The sequence below is a fragment of the Micrasema longulum genome, unplaced genomic scaffold (genome assembly GCF_059751315.1).
Source record: "Micrasema longulum isolate JH-2025_06_02 unplaced genomic scaffold, ASM5975131v1 h1tg000160l, whole genome shotgun sequence".
In the NCBI taxonomy this organism is placed as follows: Eukaryota; Metazoa; Arthropoda; class Insecta; order Trichoptera; family Brachycentridae; genus Micrasema; species Micrasema longulum.
The window spans coordinates 20,274-41,949 of NW_028277365.1; the positions used below are offsets into that span (position 1 = coordinate 20,274).

The 21,676-nt window shown below is 33.2% G+C and overlaps 1 protein-coding gene across 1 annotated transcript in view; it reads left to right on the plus strand.

The window, feature by feature from the left end:
- Window positions 1-619: 619 nt before the first annotated feature.
- The window catches only part of LOC148284078 (uncharacterized), a gene marked incomplete at its 3' end in the record, with an annotated part of 635,761 nt that continues 614,704 nt past the window's right edge, over window positions 620-21,676 (plus strand). Inside the window, exon 1 of the mRNA XM_088242710.1 lies at window positions 620-942. Within this exon, the coding sequence (XP_088098836.1) occupies window positions 846-942 (97 nt within the window). The remainder of the gene's footprint in view (window positions 943-21,676) is intronic.

Consider the following 21,676-nt stretch of genomic DNA (forward strand, 5'->3'; position numbering starts at 1 on the left):
GATATAGTCCGTGTTATGACAGAGGTTGGAAGAGCTCTCTCAAATAAACATGCAAAGTGGGATTGTTTAATATTGTGAAGAAGTGATAGAATGTTAATGTTTCTTCTGTGCCTGATACTAAGCCAGTGTAGTTGCGTGCGACATTCAATTATGTGATCGAGTTGCCGAAGATTAAAGATATAACGTATAGAAACATTCTGCAATCGAACATAGGCAGAATGTTACACAGTGTGTAAAGTGGCCACTTAAACCAGCCAATGACAGGTCATTAGCCCTGTAAATGTCCAGGATTCTATATTCCCTTATTTAAGATATTCTCCATCCCTTTTGTAATTTGTATATCTTCATGTAACAAAAAAATGATCAAGATACGCTGCGATTGGTGTACCAATGCAGTGCCCTATGCACCATTAGGTGTGAAAAAAAGATGATGATGATAGATTTCTCTTTTTGTTTTTGCGAATAAATATTAGTTTACTGAATGTGCTGACGAGTGTAATGTATCTTCTGAAAAAAAATAGTTTATTGAGTTGTGTCACTGTTATTTTCGGGGTACGAAATGAAATATATAAAAATATGTTAATGTTTTTTTTTTATTTGTTCCAGATAGCATCGAAGAAACGCACTCAAAATAAAAAAATAGTTTTTATTTTATTTTTGAATTAATAATAATGTACCTTAATATAACTGTTTATAATATCAAATAAAAGTATAGAATCGAGTCACAAAGTGTTAAAACGACAAAGAAGTAAAAAATAGTTTTCATTAGTATAAAAGTGTTAGTTGTGTTATTTAGATGGTAAATTTATTAGTTTTTTGTGAACCAGAAATAAATAAAACTCACAATGTGTCATTTAGGTAAAAGTTCCAATCAAGAAATGTGGATGTTTTTAGTGGTTATCGCTGCTGCGTGCATCATCAGACCGGTCTCTGCTGATAAAGGTAAGAATTTAATGATTTATTTGTATGTTTTCAGTATAATGACATAAACAGAATACAAAGACAGAAAAAAAAATAAGGGTAAGCCTAGGCTATTTGGATCAGGCGGGTTATTTGGGTCAAGCTTAGAAAATTGGCTGTATCTCGGCTATTGTTACAAAATAACAATTTTAAAAAAATAAATAAATGTAGAACCACTATTTATTGGATTCTGTAATAGTAAATTATACTTTGGTGAACAAATTATTATCGCAGGAGGCTAAACTTGCAGTTCACAACGGAGTTCTAGTGCCAACTCTCTTTGTAGTATGTAGTGCTGGGAACCATGTTGAGTTTAATTTAAGCCCGTCAGTGATGGTTTTTGAAAGGGATGAAAATATAACTAAATGTGAGATCAGCGTGAACGGAGATATTTTGAATCAGGTAGAAGAATTTGTGTACCTGGGAAGTATGTTAACTAGGGACGGAAAGGCCGATAAAGATATTGAATGGAGGGTGAGTGCCGGGACCAGGGTGAACGGTGCACTAAAATCTACTTTGGCAAACAAATGTTTATCGCAGGAGGCTAAACTAGCAGTTCACAACGGAGTTCTAGTTCCAACTCTAATGTATCGGAGCGAAGTATGGAATTGGAAAAATGATGATGAAAGTAGATTAAATTCTGTTGAAATGCGATCCCTCAGGCAAATGTGTGGCAAAACGATGTATGATAGGTGCACAAATGTCGAGATCCGTGAACTGTGTAGGGCTAAGGTATGCATTATCGACAAAATCAAGAAAGAGGTGCTGCGTTGGTTTGGACATGGAGCGAATGGACAACGAAAGAACGGCTAAAAGGATCTACGATGCGAATGTTGATGGATGCAGAAAACGAGGGGGGCCGAGAAAGACATGATACGAGCAAGTCCATCAAATACTTGAAGATGGACTTGTCAAAAGTAGGAATAATCGGCGTGCGTGCATGAGAAGACGTATGCATGTAGAGAAAACGAGTTCTGTATGCCAAGATTGAGTGATATGGCGTTCTATCCTCTCTGCCCACCCCTACGGGGAAACGGCGTGATGGTTTGTTTGTTTGTTTTGTAATAGAAAAATTACTGATATTACAGTTTGCGTGGTTTGACCAAAAAAAAATGATCTTTGTTAAGATGGAACAAGTTAGGTATCAAATAAAATACTTTCATTTCATTATTCCATGTCCGCTTCCTAGTTGAAGCGTATGGTGCCCACAAAGAGTCTCCACGTATCTCTATCGGCTGCCAGCTACTGCGCGTCCTCACACGTCAGATTCGCGTATCGTAGTTCTGGCACAAACTACCGACGTATAATCAGCAGTGAACGTCTAGGACATCGAGAATCTGATGCCTTGTAAAGTAGGGGAGTATGGTGAAGGCTCTCGAGAGGCATCCGTAGTATGTGGTCCAGCTAACTTTATCGCTTCCGCTTGGTGACAGTTGTCGCTGGAGTTTGCGAAACGCGTAGTAGAGTTAATCCAAAGCTGTCGTTTCTTTTTACGCTGTTTCGCATTTACTGACTACAAGTTAACTTCTTAAACTAAAGTTGAATGTTATACAAGACAACATTGAGAGGAGAGTCTTAAGCCCACCATTCACCCGCAGGTGCTATAGAGTCCCGGGAGACGCTCTGTCAGCTGCGTATAGGGGAAAGTTTTTATTTATTTAACTTTTTGTACATAATGTTATTTGTACATTCTTCTTCTTCATATGGTTTCTCTCCCCGATGGAGGTTGGAAATCATCATTGCGATTCTTACTTTATTGGCAGCTGCCCTGAACAAGGACTGAGTGCTGCAATGGAACCAGTCGCGCAAGTTCTTAAGCCGAGAGATGCGCCTTCTACCTGCACTGCGTCTCCCTTCAATCCTTCCCTGTGGAATGACTTGTAAAATTTTATATTTTTCGCCTCTCATCACATGCCCAAAGTGCTCAAGTTTTCTTTTCTTTATGGTCTTCAGTACCTGTTTATCTTTTTGCATCCGTCGGAGAACATCATCGTTTCGGACTCTATCCACCCAAGAGATTTGGGTGGGTGTCCACGTTTCGACGCCGTAAAAAAATACTGAGAAGACGTTACATCGAGTATCGCGCATTCGGAGGTCTAAATTAAAGTCTCTACTGCAAAGACGGTCACGCATCCTAAAAAAACAGTCTCGCGCCACCTCTACATTTTTTTTGCACCACAACAGGCCAGGAGGCCTAATTACAGTGGTGAATTACATCACAGAGCACCCAGGCTTGAGAAAAATCACATTTTCAATTTTTTGTGTTCTCACCGGGAATCGAACCCGGAACCTTCCGTGCGTGAGTCAAGCGTCTTGACCACTACACCACGGAGGCCGCCTGATTCTATTCTGACTTTGATCTCTTGCGAGTGATCCCATTTATCATTCAGCCAGCATCCTAAATATTTATATTGATGAACTTGCTCAATAAACTGCGCTCCAAGTTTTAAAGTCATTGGGAAAGTTTGTGGCTTTTTCCGAATAACCATACATTTAGTCTTGGAAATATTCATCTCTAGCACTTTATTTTAAATTTCCGTGTAGAATTTTATCCAATAATAGTTGCAAGCTTTCCATACTATCTGCTAAAAGGACAGTATCATCCGTATATCGGATATTGTTTATAATTTGTCCATTTATGCTAATGCCGTTTGTTAGTTCATTTAGTGCATTTCTAAGAATGGCTTCCGAGTACATATTAAAAAGGAGAGGAGACAAAATGCATAATTGCCGGACTCCTCGACATATGTCTATATCCAATATCAATTCATCATCCACTTTCACTGCTGCTTTTTGATGCTAGTATAGGTTACCAATTATCCTTATATCTCTAAAATCTAGGTTGTTTATTTTTAAAATTTCTAGAAGTTCTTGGTGACGTACTTCGTCAAAAGCTTTGGCATAGTCTATGAAACATGCATATACATCTACGTTCATGTCGCGGCATCTTTCAACAAGCAATTTAATAGAACAGAGAGCTTCTCTTGTACCATATCCATTCCTAAAACCAAATTGTGTTTCGCTAAAATTTTCCTCAAATTTTTTATATATTCTTCCGTGAATGATTTACAGAAAAATTTTCAGAATGTGGCTCATAAGACTTATTGTTCTATATTCACTACACCTTTTTGCGTTCACTTTTTTCGGTAAGGTAATAAATGTCGATTTAAGCCATTCTTTTGGTATTACTCCGGTAGCATACACTTCATTAAATAACTTAACAAATATATCGATAGCATTGTTATTTGTACATTGGCGGGCTTATTTCCAAATGGCGATTTCTTCCAACCAACCAATATCACAAAAGTTTTATTTTTATAATTCAAGTTACAAAACAAATTCCATAGAAAAAAAAATTTAAAAGCTTAAGATATATAAAAATAGAAATAAACGTATTTGTTTATAAATTACCTTAAATCAAAACTATTACTCAATGGGAAAAAGGAAAAAAGAGGAAAAAAGAAAGGAAGAGAGATTAAGCAAGAGAAAGGAGATGTTTCTTCAGACGTGATTTAAACAGAGATAATGAAGTAACATCTTTGATGGTGGATGGGAGATTATTCCACAGTCGAGCCGCATGGACACTATATGAGTAAAAGAAGAAAGAGGAATTGTGGATGGGTACTAAGAGAGTGCCTTGAGAATGAGAACGAAGAGGTAAACCATGAATTGATAAGCGTTGAAATTTTTCACGCAGGTATATACGAGCATTAGGACTATGATGTACATTGAAAAGAAGTGAGAGGGAGTGATAGTCTTTCCGCGGTCTAATTTTGAGCCATTTCAGTTGCCTACGATAATCAGAAATGTGGTCATATTTCCTAAGACCAAAAATGTACCATATGCATGTATTCTGAAGTCGTTCAAGTTTATCGAGTTGCTCACAGCCTAAATCAGTCATGGAAACATCAGCGTAATCTAGAATGGGTAGTAGTAATGCTTGTACAAGGGTGCATTTAGTATTAATGGGTAAAAAAAATTGCAACCTTCTAAGTGAGTGTAGACTGAAAAATATTTTGCGGCTTAATTCATTAGTATGAGCTCGCCAGCAGAGATGTTCATCCATTTGTACTCCTAGATTGTTTATGGATTTCCGGTATTGAATATTAGTACCATTGACATTTAGGGGATTAAGTGAAGATACGTCTAGCTTACTAAGCAATTTTTGACTTCCTTACTTGACTTTGACTATTAAAAATCTTCCTTAGGAATACAAACTCTATGCAGATTAAGGAGGAGGGAGGAGGATGTAATACAAGACAAGTGTTTAGTGCTGCATTTGATGTAAGCATGTACTACTCCTATTACCGTCACGCCATTTCCCCGTACGGGTATGCAGAGAGAATGGACCGCCACTCACGTCTATCCTGGCATATATTCCTAGCTCCTTCCATATCTATACATCTTGTCATACATGCCCTTCATTTCTGTCTGCTTTTGACATGACCAGACTTAAGATTTTGGTTTATTCAGATGATCAGTCATGCCACGTCTTCCTTGGTTGTCCTCGTCTCACATTACCGTTCATATTCGCCATATATACTTGTTTTACCGTTCTTTCGTCGTTCATTTATTCAACGTGACCAAACCATCTCAGAGATCCTTTCTTAATCTTATCAATTAAACTTGACTCAGACTAACTCTCTCGCCTGATTTCATCATTCGCGATGGTGAAACATGTATCTCAATGATTTAAACAAACGAATAATATCCCGAACAGCTTTGGCAGCTTTATTTTCTCGATTGAACGAGAGCAATCGAACCCAAGACATTGGCAAATACGCCAACTTCTACACACTGAGGTGGACATGTCTCCACTTTATTATTTTATTCCGGATTTTAACCTAAGAGCAGACGTCGAGTCGAAAGCACTCGTCTAAGGTTCAAGTTCTATTTCACATACTTTTCATCTGCCTGAAAACAAAGTTAATTAGAATAAATTAAAAATACCTTCCCTCTTTGATGTTAAGGGGATCATTAATTTTTCTGTATTAAAATATAAAAACATTTGCAATAATTGTAAAAAATATCCTGAAAGTCATTAATGGTGCAATTTTCAGTGAGTTTCAGTCCTGAAATCAACCCTTTGAGTCCGACACCTCTTCAAATGTAAACTTAATTGCATCCTGTCAAGGGGTCAGGGGGTTCTTTCAAAGGAAAAACATTTTATTTTTTCTAGAATAATCCTTTGATGATAAAATCAAATGAAAGCCAGAAAAAAACTTAAAACATAAATATTTTCAAGCATTTTGAAAATATGGAAATAACTTCTAGAAAACTCCGGGGTTTTTATTTATTTATGTCAAAACAACATTGCTTTCCATAAAATGCATACAGAATATAAAATAAAATAGAGGAACATAGATTTACATTTACATTTCCCACATTAAATGGTATAAATTATTGTTTTATTTTATTAGGCAGTAATTTAGAATGCCATAAATGAAACATATTTATACATACATATAATGCTACATCAAACACAATAATTGTTTATTTAATGAGTTTTCTCAACTTTGAAGGAGTATTTTGTGACGATTATTCCTTTGCACTTTTTGAATTATTATATACTACCTGGCAACAGTCAGCTATCGCCAGACTGCTGCCTAGGCTCTTGCACAACGGAGTTATATTATGAAGATAGTAACGCGCCCCGACAAAAGCTAATACAGTTAGACACTGGAAGAAATCATACAAATAATGATCTTTTTAAATTACTCGCGTGCGCGACAGATACTGAAAACGGGCCGGCATGGCCTCTGACGAAAATAATTATAATATTGATTACTTCTGTAAAAATTGTAATTGTCGACAAAAAAAAATGAATATTCAAAAAACCAAATATCTTTACTGCCCTCATAAGGAAAAAGGCAGTTTTTTACAGACTCAAAGAGAAGTGGTCAGCGCACTTGCCGACCACGAACCGAGGACTTGGGTTCTATTCCTGGCTTGTTTAACATCAAATATTTACTTAAGTACTTTTTTGAAAACTGGAATATTTATAGTCCCCGGACTGAAGTGTTAGACTGATTATCTTACTTTTATATAACAAAAATCATCAAGGTGTGCTGCCATTGATGTATCAATGCAGTGCCCTAAGCACCATTAGGCGCGGAAAGGAAATGATTATGATGAAAGTTTTGGCCGTTTGGAACACTTATTTTGATTATACCTAAACACCCCGAGCTTTCAAATTTATCGTAAATAATCTTATGTACATATGTAAAAAAAAAAAAAAAAACAAATTGATAACCACAATTAATTTAATAATATTTTATGGGAAGTATTATTGCAATTGCCATTTAAACTTTCTGCAAAGTCCAGAATATTTTCAGAAAATTTTTCAGGACATTTATTTCAGGATTCATATGGGGAGAAAATTCAAAATAGTCTTATGGAAGAAATGAATTTTCTTTATACTGAATGGCCCAAAAAAAATCTTCTTTACTAACGTATCTATTTATTTATTTAATAAAACTCCATACGTCAAAATTTATTTTTCCAAAACTGTTTATATGAAAAAATTGGGTTAAATTCACGAAACTCCAAAAATCGCCACGTATCTAAATTTCACTCAAAGAAGTTTGACGAAATTCTCTAGAATATATTAGCCATTCCTAATTCGATAAACTGCCCGATGAACTAAGAAACGAAAAATTAAATACATGAATTAAATTAAATATGTTGTTAATAATTTGTTTTCTAACTATTTTGGATTGTAATAACTGATTATACTGTCACAATTTTTTTTTTTTTTATGTATCATTGGGAGTATAATATTTGTTATTTTCTTATTTTATAAATTAAAATAATAAATATTTTAAATACAGCGCTTTAAAAAAACATGCGATTCTTTCGACCAAAGAAACAAAAATCAAACCTCCACACATTGAGTAAAAGTTAAGTCCAAAATCCAACAGGGTCTTCTGATTGTCCAGCGAGAAAAGCTTCCGAAGCCAAGGAATTATCAAAGATCGATTTTTTAGCCAAAAACTAAATCGTCCAGTTGCAACCTCTAACTCATTTTCATACTACTACCAAAATGTACGAGGTGTAAATACTAAATTAAATTCTCTCATGTGCAATATTGCTATCTGCCACTATGACATCATTTTTCTCACCGAAACATGGCTAAATGATAGTATCGAATCTTCTGAACTTGGGCTGACTGACTACAATATTTTTAGATGCGATCGTTCTACAACTTATGGCAAGACGAGAGGAGGAGGTGTTATGATTTGTGTCAGCAAAAGAATATCTTGTAATGTAATTGATTCATCAAACTGTGTAGCTGATCAAATATATTTGTGTGTTAGAATTGGTCACAAAAAACTTGTAATTGGGTGTGTCTACATTCCTCCGACATCGTCAATTGATATTTACAAATCCCATTCTGACATGGTGGAAAAAGTATCGGTAGTTTCTAACTCTATTTTCATCTGCGGAGACTAAAACTTGCCTAAAGTAACTTGGATCAACGACAATGAAGGCGTTAATGTGGCAAACCCCATATCTGTAAATGCTTCTCTAATTGTTAACATTTTCTCATATTTAAACATGTTCCAATTGAATTCTATACTTAACTGCTCAAACTATTGCCTTGATCTAATCTTTAGCAATAATTCTAATTCTACTGTCATTGAATCCATTGATCCATTATTACCAGTCGATAAACATCACCCTCCACTTTCTAGAGATATTTGCCATTCATTTTCTAATAACTTACTCAAACCTAATGACTCATTATATCTTAAATTTAAAGATGGTGATTATGCTGGCCTCAGTCAATATCTTTCAGAAATTGATTGGAACAGTATTCTAAGCAATTCTCATATAAATGATGCAGTCATCTTATTTAATGATAAATTCGCAATTGGGATGGAACAATTTATCCCAAAAGGAAATTTTATTCAACCTAAGTTTCCAAAATGGTTTAGCTCTGATTTAAAGACTCTGATTTTGAAAAAGAAAAGGATCCACAAACTTTATAAACAAACTGGGAATCTCAAATTTTATCAACAATTTTCTCAACTAAGAGAACTTGCGAAGTCTGAATCATCCAATTGTTATAGATCATACATCAATGAAACTGAAACAATGTTGTCCATAAATCCCAAAAAGTTTTGGAGTTTTGTTTCTAATAAGCGTTTCAATAACGATCTGCCAATAAGTATGTTTCTTAAAGATAAACACGCATCTAATGGTACCGACATAGCTAATCTTTTTGCAACGCATTTTTCTTCAGTATATGTTAATAATTCTTCCAATGTTAATTCCTTATTTAGCTATACTAATACTGTAGACCTGAATAATTGTGAAGTGTCAGCTGAGGATGTCAGAATCGCTCTAAGTAAACTTGGTAATGGTAAATGTATTGGTCCAGATGGTATTCCTGAAATACTACTATCAAATTGTAAATCTAGTCTTGCCAAGCCTCTGTCTTTACTGTTTAATATGTCTTTAACAACGAGTGTATTTCCTGATATTTGGAAAATTTCTATAATAAGACCGATATTCAAATCTGGTGATAAATCTAACGTAACTAACTATAGACCCATTTCAATGATATCTCCTGTACCTAAACTATTCGAATCAATTATTACAAAAAAAATAACACCTATATTTAAAAATGTGCTGATTGAGGAGCAGCATGGATTTAGGACAGCCAAATCAACGACGACCAATTTGCTTTCTTTTACTGATACTATTTTTACAGCGTTCGAGAATAATCTTCAAGCTGATGTACTGTATACAGACTTCTCCAAGGCCTTTGACAAAGTTGATCACAACATTTTATGTGCTAAACTTCGTGCTGTAGGCATTAGAGATCCCTTTTTATCGTTTTTAAAATCCTACCTCTCACATAGAAAACAAAGTGTAAAAATCAATAACTTCATATCAAATAGCTTCCTAGTAACTTCTGGTGTACCACAGGGTGCCCACTTGGCCCCTCTTCTATTTAATCTGTTTGTTAATGATGCTGCTAATGTTTTTTCTTTTACAAAATTCTGGCTTTTTGCTGACGATAACAAGATACTTAAGCTAATTAAAAATATTGATGACTGTGTCAGACTCCAAGAAGACATAAATGCATTTCATACTTGGTGCAAAACTAATAATATGGAACTTAACATCGATAAATGCAAAATTATTTCATACCATAAATGTAAACATCCTTTTATTTTTGATTATAAACTTAATGGCCAAGTTCTTTCGATTGTCACCTCTATAAGAGATCTTGGAGTGATCCTAGATAATAAACTAACTTTTCTGGAACACTTTGATAATATAGTAAACAGATCCTTAAAAATTTTAGGCTTTATTAATAGAACTACGTCTGATTTCCAAAGTATGCTTACACTTAAAACACTTTATTGCTCTTTAGTTCGCCCTATTCTTGAATATGCATCTGTAATCTGGTCCCCTCATTATGCTGTTCATATCAAGCGCCTTGAATCAGTTCAACATCGTTTTATAAGAAAAATTGCATGGAAGATGGGATTGGAAAGAGGAGACTATTCATATTCTGATATGGAGAGGTTTTTAAGCATATCAAGTCTTGAAAAACGCAGATGCATTGCAGATATAATCTGCATGTATAAAATTATGAACTGTCTCATTGATGCCCCTGAAATTTTGCAAAAGATTCTTTTTAACGTTCCCACCCGTAGACTAAGAAATAATGAAATGCTTTTCCTCGGTCACTACAGGACCAATTATGGTGCACAGTCGCCTTTGCCCAGAATGATCAGGCGGGTGAACGATCATCAAGATCTTGATTATTATGGTGTAAGGATGTCTTTCTTTACAAATCAGCTAAAGAATCTGTATAGTTAGCCTATGCTTTTTACTTAATCTAAAAAATCTATCATCTGTCTTTGCTGCTTATTTCTGTTCCTTATATTTTTTTATTCCTTTGTAAAAATTTCTTTTAATTGTAATGTTTATAATGGACTTTGTCCGTAAATAAATAAATAAATAAATAAATAAATTTAAGTTAAAAAATAAATGTAAAAATCAAATAAAATATTTTAAAGGATTAATATATCAAGAAAATCATCATGTAACTGTTTCATATAATCATCATTTTCATTCCCTTCTCGCATCTAAAAGTGCATAGGGCACTAAATGAGTACGCCAATCACCGCTTATCTTAATTATTTTTGTTCCATGAAGGTAAGATGATCAGTTTTACGCTTCATGTACGAGTCCAGGGACTACGAAATATTCTTGTGTGAAAACAACTTTTTGTCATGTTGTAACTATTTTCATTTTATAATAAGTAGTTTCATATAATAATTATACTAAAGGCATTGAATTAAGAATAGTCCAGAAACCGCATACGCACATCAAACAGAAGGCGACTAAACTACTCATAAATGAGTAGGTTGACGTTTTGACCCATTAGTTTCTTTGTAGACGTCGCTCAGTGCGCAACTCCTGAATAAAATTCAACCTTGCCGTATTGTGTCTTTTACAAGTGTACAAATACTGCTAAGATCTTAAAGAAACAGGATGCAATCACATATCATGTGTAATTAGCAAATGAATGTGTATGTAACAAATGCATTACTTAAAAATTGAATTATTTCTCCATCTGCCAGATTGTCGAAGAAACAAAATGAACATTTTGTTAGTGTTGCCAGGGTAGTATTTTTTTTACCCTACTTTGCTCATCTAATGAGAGAACTAATTAAAATTGGATCTCGGATTGAACGACATTATCTTTAAAACATCAAATATTATTTAACATGATATAAAAATATCCGTTTTATGTATAATAAAATTTGTTTTTTATTTTAAATTTAAAGTTTTTCAATTCAATAACTCTTATTAAATGACCTTTTACTTATCTACTCTGTTGTGTCAATCAATATTTCCACGTGCACAATAAAACTTTTGAGACATTAACAGATTGCTTTTTTTTTACCTTACATTTGTGATACAATTATATTTTTTCCCATCGTGCAACATTACACGACGGCATCACGAATGCGCGCGGCGAAAGTGAGGCATAGTGAGGGAATTATTGGACACAGTCCAATGTATTCAAATATGATTGTACGCTCCTTCTGGACTATTCTTAATTTTATGACTAAAAGGTTAGTTAGCAAAAAAAACAGTATCTTAAAACAACGACGAAAAAAAAAATAGAACCAGTTGTAATTCCGTGATAGTGGGTAGAATTACTGATCAGATGTCCATTGTTCTAACCCAGTTTTATAACAACCTTATTTTAAAAGTAAAAACAAAATAAAAAAGCCGAAATAGAACAAGCGAAATGTGTATGTTAATAAAATAATATCGATACTTGTCTTTAACGAGAAAAATGATATAAGGAGATAGAAAATAAGATAAGATTTAGGAAGAAAAAATACATTTTTCATTTTACGTGATTTAAACAGAGCTACTGGATAAATATCTTTGATTGTGGATGAAAGATGATTTCATATCCGCTTTTAAATCACTTATATTTGGCGGCCCTCGTGGTTATAGTAATTATTATTCTTTGTATAGAATTCATTTAATCTCTTATAATATCCCAAAAAATATAACTCAATAATAGGTAAATAAAAGCTATCAAATGAATAAGTTTGAATCAACAACACAATGTTGATAAAAAACGTAAATCAATAAATCAAAATAAATAATCACAAATCTTATGCCAAGCTGTCTCGTCCTGCAAATATTCGACTCTATAGTAGCTCTTTTCAAACAGCTCGTTTTTGACAAAATCTTTAAAGTTCTTTGTTGGCAAAGCCTGAATTTCAAGAGGTACCTTATTTTAGAATCGTATGCAGTTTGAGGCAAAAGAATAGTTATTTTTTGCAGTCTAGAAGTAGGCACAACTAGCATATTCTTATATCTAGTGTTAAACCTATGGAAATTTCTATTTTTTCTAAATATTTTTATGTACATAAATTAAGTTTTCATAAATATATTGACATGTAACTGTAACATTTTTGAAAAAAAAACAATCTCTAAGTGATTTTCGGGGACGTAGAGTAGCGATTAAGACGCTACACTGAGTATAGTGGTTATGACGTTTGACTCACACACGGAAGGTTCCGGATTTGATTCCCTGTGAAAACATAAAAACTGAAAATGATTTTTCTCAAGCCTGGGTGTAATGTGATGCAATTTATCACTGTATTTGTGGTGTAAAAAAAAATACCACATGCAAACAGTCTTTAGGGTCATAAATAATATAGATGTACATAAATACATTGTTTTTAAAACTGTCTGAATAATTGTTGATTATCTTTTTTTTTTAAAGTTAGTCTTCTTTGTTTATTCTCAAATGTAATTTCAAAAAAGTATATTGTTAAGTGTCTTCAGCACGGGAAACCCCAGTGAGGTCACATTATTTTTACTATTAATTATAGTTTGTGAGCGAAAAATATTAATAAATAAATAAAAAATAAAAATAACAGAATTGCCACACACTGATTTTAATATTTCATGAGCTTTTAAGTATTTTTTTGAGACTTTAAACACGTTGTTTGAAATCCATAATGCGCTACCAACACGGTAAACATGACCACACTCGTCAGATCTGAAGTACAATTGACTTATCACATCGAACTTGACACTGACTATCCCGACGGATCAGTTCAGACAATCGGTTTTATGACTTTCAATTAATGTATTGTCAGCAATTGCTGCTCTAAAAATTCATACATGACATTTCACCTCAAAATATGTATTTTTTAACTGCACAGTATTGTCGGGGTACCCATTACTTCGACAATTCCATTTCCACCGCTATAAAGTAGCGAAGAGAAGATTTCACAGTGCATGAATAAAAAAAATAAAAAAGGCGCGAATATTTTTACGTCACGCCATGTCATAATATGAAATCCCGCCAAAATAGAACGACTACATTCTATCATTTGCCGTTTTCCTCTTGTGAACAGAGAAATTACACTGCATCTCTTTGTTCTGAAATCTTCTACAATTCACAGACCACAGTGAAACAATTTCTTCACGCATTTCAGAAAAAAGCCTTAAAACTTGGATGAAAATATATTTTTTAAAAATACAAATCATATTTCTGCGGCATTTTTAAAATTTATTTTTTAAAATTTTTATTTATTTTTATTATTTATAAATCATATAACACAAAGTATAAAACATTGAATTACATTCCCGGGAGTTATAATTACTCAATTCGGGACATAAATAATATTAGCATTTTGAAAATAACATATATTGAGAACAACAAAGAAACAAAGCAAGTTTAGCACCTTGATAACTAAATATACAACAACAATTTGTACGCCTAAAACCTTTTCCTACACAAGCAGAATAAATATACATAAAAAAATGCTTTTAAGAATATAAAAAAAAGGAGTGAATCCACTTAGGGAGATAAAGTCATTAACATCACCTGCCATGCAGATGATGCTGTCATAGTGATGATGAGAACATATCCATCTCAGTTAGTAAACATCTGGATGCCTAAGAAATGTCGTATAGTACAATGAACACATGATTATTCGAAACATAATTCGGATATCCAAAACGTGTGGCAGACCAAATCATGGTGTATACAACAGAGGCGAGGATAGATAGAGAGGAAATAAAAAAATACGAAAAACCAAGTAGAAAAACTAAATAGAAAAACCAAATAACTGCTCAGAACGTCAGAGATGAAAGTACTTAAGGCACTTGCAGGAAAACCCAAAAGAGGCAGAATCTAGAGTCAAAAAGTTAGATGGATTTGTGATGCTATTGCATAGTAAATAGATTATGGAGAGATTACGTCCGTAATTCCATTAATCGAAAGCTTTAAAATCCCCTTGACCGTTGCTCACGAAATCTCGGCCGTTTGCCATCTGCCCAGAAGACCACTAAGGAGAGGGAAGAACAGCTGAAACTCAAAGTCTCAGGAGTTAGCTTTTAGCTGATACCAAATTAATCGATCTTAACCGAGAAGAAGAGGAAGATTAAACTTTCAGAAATAATTTTCACTCAGATCTTCCAAGAAAAGGTTTATGTAGAAGTCCTTGAGAACCACGCTTTGCAATTTACGCATTTTATTTTCTTTAATTTTGGTCGGTAGTTTATTATGCAGCGTTCGAGAGATATTCTCTAAGGACTTTTTACCAAACTTGGTAGAATGAAATTTTGGTATATGCAGGTTTTTCGAGCTGCGCGTATTGTGGCAATGGATATCGCTATTAAAAATTTGCTTTAAATTTGAATGAGCTGAGGAATTCAAAATATTTTAAATGGTGTTTGTGATATCATGCATAGGTATTACTTTTACAGGAAGTATTTTAGTTTGACTGTAAATATCTTTTACATGTGAATCCCAAGGCAGACCAAGAATGTTCCTCAAACTTCTATTTTGAAGAACCTGAGTCTCAGAAATTAGCTTTTTTGTAGTGAATCCCCATATACAGGATAAATAAGCAAGATGTGAATGGATCATGGCATAATAAATGGAAAGCAGAATAGGCTTAGGAATTAAGCCCCTAAGCCTATACAAAACTCCAGTTATAGGTGCAACCTTGGATTTTTCATTTATTATAACATTTTCCCATTTATTTACTTAAACATCAGATCTATTATTTATTATGATCAAAGCATTAACTTTGTAGTCAAATAATTAAAGTAATGCTAGTAAATATTAATATTTTACTCAGAGTCATAATGCGTCAACCTATAAAGAAGACTTATCACCATGTTTAATAGAACGCAAGCGATGTTGGTTAGTAACAATTTAGCCGCCATTTTGTTTTGTTTGACAACATACATATAACGGTTCATTCGGATGCTTTTGTCACTGTGCTTGGCTTTGTTTGTAAATAACTTGGATATTTACTTTATAATAAATAAAAATCGACAATGGTGAATTGCAGTTTGTTTGGTTGCAGCAGTAAGAGCGTCAAAGGTGTTAAAGGAGTCAGTTTTTACAGGTTATTGATTTAAAACATTTTACCATGATTAACATTGATTTTTGTTGAACTTTCTTTATATCAATATATTTACTTCAGATATGATTTTTTCAATTGAGGGGATAAATTTGTGAAATAAAGTATGTTTACTGTTGATAATGACAGTTAATGAAAGGCAATATGTCAAAGCCACACTAGGCATCTATATAAAGTTTGATTTTTTATCAAGTAGAGGTCGACTCAAATTTTACTCGAAAATAGCAACGTTAACCTTAAAACTGCATCTTAAATGACGTATCTAAATTTCAGGCCACTACGACTCTCCGTTTTAGAGATGTGACGGACAAACAAACAAATTTAAGACAGGACTTAGGTTCCATGGAGTTGGAATTTATGTCTTAATAAATGTAACATTAGTATATTGTGAATAAAATCAATAAAAAAATAAACAGTCACATGTATTTTCAGTTTTAAAAAATAAATATAGGTGAATTATAGAAAAATAAATTGGAATAGCCCTGCAGTAATAAATACAAAGGGACATATTTAAAAGTATTTACAATGCAAATTAATATCCATTTGGCAATTCTCGACCTGAGTACGGCCCATTATTTTGCTGTGAACTGTAGCTAACTTGATACCCAAAAGTCATAGAATGGTTTTCCTACATTTGGGCTCCTCTATAGCTTGGCGCATTATTACTCTGAGGTATTTTACCACTTACCGACTTATTATGTCTACCGGTTTCGTGACGTCCCGTCTCTTTGTTTTTACCAAACTAAATTAAAGAAATGTTTCCAATAAAACAACATGCAGGTGTTTCACATTTAAAAAGTTAAAAAAAAATAACATTCCCCTATTGTATAATGAAATAACTTTTCAATAAAGCCGCTTTTTTTTTTAAGTTCAAGAAATGTGGATGTTTAAACATAGGAAGATTGCTGAATTGCAAATTGCAGTATGTATAGTGGCCACTTAAAATTAAAACCAATTTTAAATTTATTTATTTTTTTAAATCAGCTTCGACAGGTCATGAGTCCTGTAAATGCCTAGACTTCCATATTTCATTCTCAAAAATGTTTTATTTCTCTGTTGCAATAAATTGGGAAAACAGATACCTTCTAGAATACGAATTCAATTATAAAAACAAATTGATAAACAATAGGCAAATATAACATAACACGAATTCCAATTAAAATGTGTGAAGTAAATGAAGAAAAAATAATTTTATTGTGAAAATCTATTTTTTTTTAATAACTTGTTAAAAAAATCCGTCTCCATAAAACGCGTCATGTTTGACCTTGAAAATAGTGACAGAAAGATTCGTGATGATGTTTTATCATATTTAAACTTAAACGGTTAGCAACAAAGGTCAAAATTATTTTTTTCCTCTTCGTTCTAATTCTCAAAGCACTCTTTTAACACCCATCCACAACTCCTCCTTCTTCTCTAACTCATATAGTGTCCATGCGGCTCAACTGTGGAATCATCTCCCACCCAAAATCAAAGATCTTACTACAGTATCTCTGTTAAATCTGAAGAAACATCTCCTTTCTCTTCCTTCATCAATCCTCCTTTCTTCTTTTTTCCTTTTTCCCATTGAGTAATAGTTTTGATTTTAGCTAATTTATTAAAATATACGTTTATTTCTATTTTTGTATATCTTTAATTTTTTAATCTTTATTTTCTATAAAGTATGTTTTGTAACTTGAATTATAAAAATTTAACTAATATTATATTGGTTGATTGGAAGAAATTGTCATTTAGCAATAAACCTGCCAATTTACAAATAACATTTTGTACAAAAAGGTAAATAAAAATAAAATTACTCAAATATTGAAGTATTAGGGGCGTGGACAATGCAATGAACCGTTTTCGCGGGATAATAAAATTATATATAAAAAAAAAATGTTTCTAATAAGTACAATGCCGGCATTTGCTGAACCGCCCAGTAAGTTAATTGAGTGGCTGATTGAACGATTTGGCGGCGAAAAATATACAAGCATATTATAGAAAAGTATACTCTGTTCCAGGATAGTCAAAATTGAGGTAGCGATCCTATTATTCGCGGCTTAGCCACTCGTCTACCCCAAGTAATATTGATGGCCTGTGCCGGGGATGCGAGCAGCTGGGCTTACGCTTCGTTCCTCGCCATGAAGTGTGTAATTTCGCAAACTTGGGACCGGCGACGGAGGAGGGGTTTTCAATCTTCTCAGAGCCTATGACCAGGTGTACGATATATAATGAAGCTGCTTCTGAAATTGTGGTGCGAGTTAAAAGAAAAATAAATATTTATTTACATTGTTATTTATTGGCCTCGTTCTGTAATGGTCAGCAGATTTGCCTTCCAATAAATAAGTTTTGAGTTGGATTTCCGACATGGCTGATATATTTTTTAAATTTAAATGGGTGTCTACACCAAAATATTTCATAGTCAAGTGTAAGACTGATCATCTTTTCTTTATGTGACAAAAAATTCATCAATATACGCTGTGATTAGTGTACCAATGCAGTGCCTTGTGTACCATTAGGTGGGGAAAAAGGAATGACGATGAATTTGTTTCATTTTAGACTTCGATTTAAAATTTAAAATTATGAAAACAAAAAAATTCAACAATAAAATGTAAATGTGAGCTTTAACACGAAAATTCGGATAGCAAATCCAAAAGTGTTAAAATAAAAAAATAAATCATTTTGACTGTGAAAGTTATTTATGTTATTTTTAAAGATGGTGTAAAATACTGTATTTTACGTTTCTTTTATTATATTTTTTTACTATTTCGGATGTATTAACTATGTATGATATTATGTATTGTCAGAAAAATATTTCTTTTTAATCCAAATGAGTTTTTTTATAATTCCTGGGAGTGTATTATCTACCATATGTATTGTGTATAATACATTTTATAATAAAAAAAAACTTTTGTAATTAGAATCTTAACTATTTATTCATCAATAAGTCATTCATGTAATTGTAGACAAATAACTGAAACTTAAAAAAAATATCAAAAAATTGACGCGTTCGAACTGTCAGAAGGGTCACAGTGAGTAAATCTTGCTGAAGGGTGAGATTCTATAAAACGCTGCAAACGCCCAGTTGCATACCACCGGCAACACTACTGACTAGTCCAACTCGTTAGCGTTTACGTCGCAAACCCTGGGCAATGGGATCACACTCATAACAGTGTGCTCACAGCAGATAACGAGAGGATGAAAAGCGAGTTTCGGCGCCTCGAAACCAGAATCAACCAGCTAAGGGAAGGTAACCCCGACAAAAAAAATATCAGAGAAGGCAATGGGAAACCACTCTGGGGTGCTATTCGGAACCACTCTTGCGGCACGAGAAAACACCTTTTCTCGTGTATTTTGTATGAAAATACACGGGATAATACGGCCGCGAGAGAAATTGGAATACCAGCGCTGGTCATCTTTCTCAGGAATCACTCCGAAGAGTGCGTCAATACGCAGTCGTCCCGGCTGTAGAATAAAATAGTAGCGCAGGACACAGATGCTTTCGTCGGAGTGGTAGATTTTGCACGTTAGTTTAATTGGTGTCCTGATGAAGAAACAGGTGTGTCTTGAAACCGGTGGACATAGAACATATATTTATATTAAGTACACTGTTTGATATTGATCTATGGTCAATATTTGAAATAATCCCACTTCGCATGTTTATCGGAGAGAGCTTATCCAACCTCTTTCACAACAAGGACTATCTCTTAATTCTAGTAACGAGAGAACCCTTTTAATACCCAGTCATCGCTCTAAATTTCTTGCCTCCTCTTTCACAGTAGTAGCCGCTTGATTGTGGAATAATCTACTCACTAATTTTAGAGACGCCCCTTATTTATTTACATTTAAGTCAAGATTGAAATGTCACTATCTAAATATTTAAATTGTTCCTCTGACCTTTTTCTTTCCTTTCCATCCCCTCTCCTTTCTTCATAGTAAAGTGTTCATTTTTTTTTTACATACATACACTTTTTTATTCTTTGCATTTAATTTTTGTAAAAGTTGTAAGATACCGTATGTCCATGTATTTATAATTTTCTCAAACTGAACGGTTTGGGTAGGTAGGAAGAAATTGCCTTAAGGCAATATGCCCGCCCTTATATGTATATTTATTGTATATGTATAAAAAGTGACAAATAAATTAATTTTATTAGAGGAAAATAAAAAATTATCAAAAATTAGTTTTTTTGTAATCATGCATAAAGGTAATGGCAATAAAATGTGAAAAACATATTTTGAGAGCCGCCGACTGGTTTTTGAATGCCTTCCTAAAGACTCCACATACATCAACCCTTCTCAAATGTGAGGCAGTCCGTGCGACGAAGGGTAGTTCCTACCCTGCCCTACGTATACATATATTTCAGGTTTCAGTGTCCTGAAAAACTCCGGTGTGACAAGTGGGACCGAAACTCAGAAAACCTGAAAAAATTGGAGTTCTGTTTCAGTAGAGAAAAAAGATTGACTTGAATTTTCATAGTGTATTTTAAAATGCTAGAAATAGGATTTTTAAATTTATTTTTATTAAAAGGGATTAAATTATCTTTAGCTCTCACCGGGGACCAGTACTGTTTTCTTTGTTTGTTAACGACATTGTGTCGACATTTGAGAAAGTAGACATTCTTCTCTTTGCCGACGATCTTAAAATTTCAAAAACTGTTACCTCTGATACCGATTGTGAAGTTCTTCAGTCTAATTTGGTAAGGCTGTACAACTGGTGCCAGTAAAATGAACTTTACTTAAATGTCGACAAGTGTTGTGTAATATCATTTACAAGAAGTAAAAAACCCATAATATTCGATTATAACATTAATAATATCAATCTAGGAAGAGTTACACAAATAAAGGATTTGGGGATAGTTTTTGACGAAAAACTGACATTTGTTCCTCACATTGATACCATAACTAATAAGGAAATGAAATGTCTTGGATATTTGCAGCGAACTGTAAAGGATTTTAATTCCATCACTACTCTCAAAGTGCTATTTACCGCCTTGGTTAGAAGTAATTTAGAATTCAATTCAACAATTTGGTCACCTTATTACAATGTTCATATTTTAAAGTTAGAATGAGTACAACGTAAATTCCTTAGATTCATCAATTACAAACTTAATATACCCACTGAAAATATTGATTAGGATTATTTATTATGTACACTAAATATGTCAACTCTTTGTAAGATAAGAATTATAAATGATTTATTAAATTTATATAAAATAGCAAAAAGCGTATTGGACGTCCCGGAATTAACTACTGTTATCAGCTTAAAAGTACCAGTTTGAAATACTCGGCAACTAACGTTATTTTTTTAATCTCCTGGCAGTCACAATTATTATTACACCGGCTAGGTAATGAGTATGGCAAAGTTGATATATTACGTCTGTCTTTATGTAAATATAGGTTAAGTATTCAAAAGGTTATAAATTAAATTGAATAAAATTTCTTAATAGTGTTCTTTATTTACTATTTTGTTTTCTCATGTATCTCTATAATAATGTATAAACGTTTATGTATGTATATGTGTGTGTGTATGTTTTCATATGTAAATTTATTAAATATTGTTCTATGTACCCTATACCTATGTTGGCACATTTCCTGATTTTTACTTATTATTGTATCTTTTAGCTTTTCTTATTTTATCTTTAATTTTAACTAAATTTACATACTTATGTTTCACTGCTGCACTTGAATGTAATTTATAATATATGTAAAAGCCCGTAGGGCGTGTAAATTAATAAATAAATAAATAAACGGAAAGAGAAAATGAGAGTGTAGGCATTTAAAAGACCTTTGTTCTTTTGTAA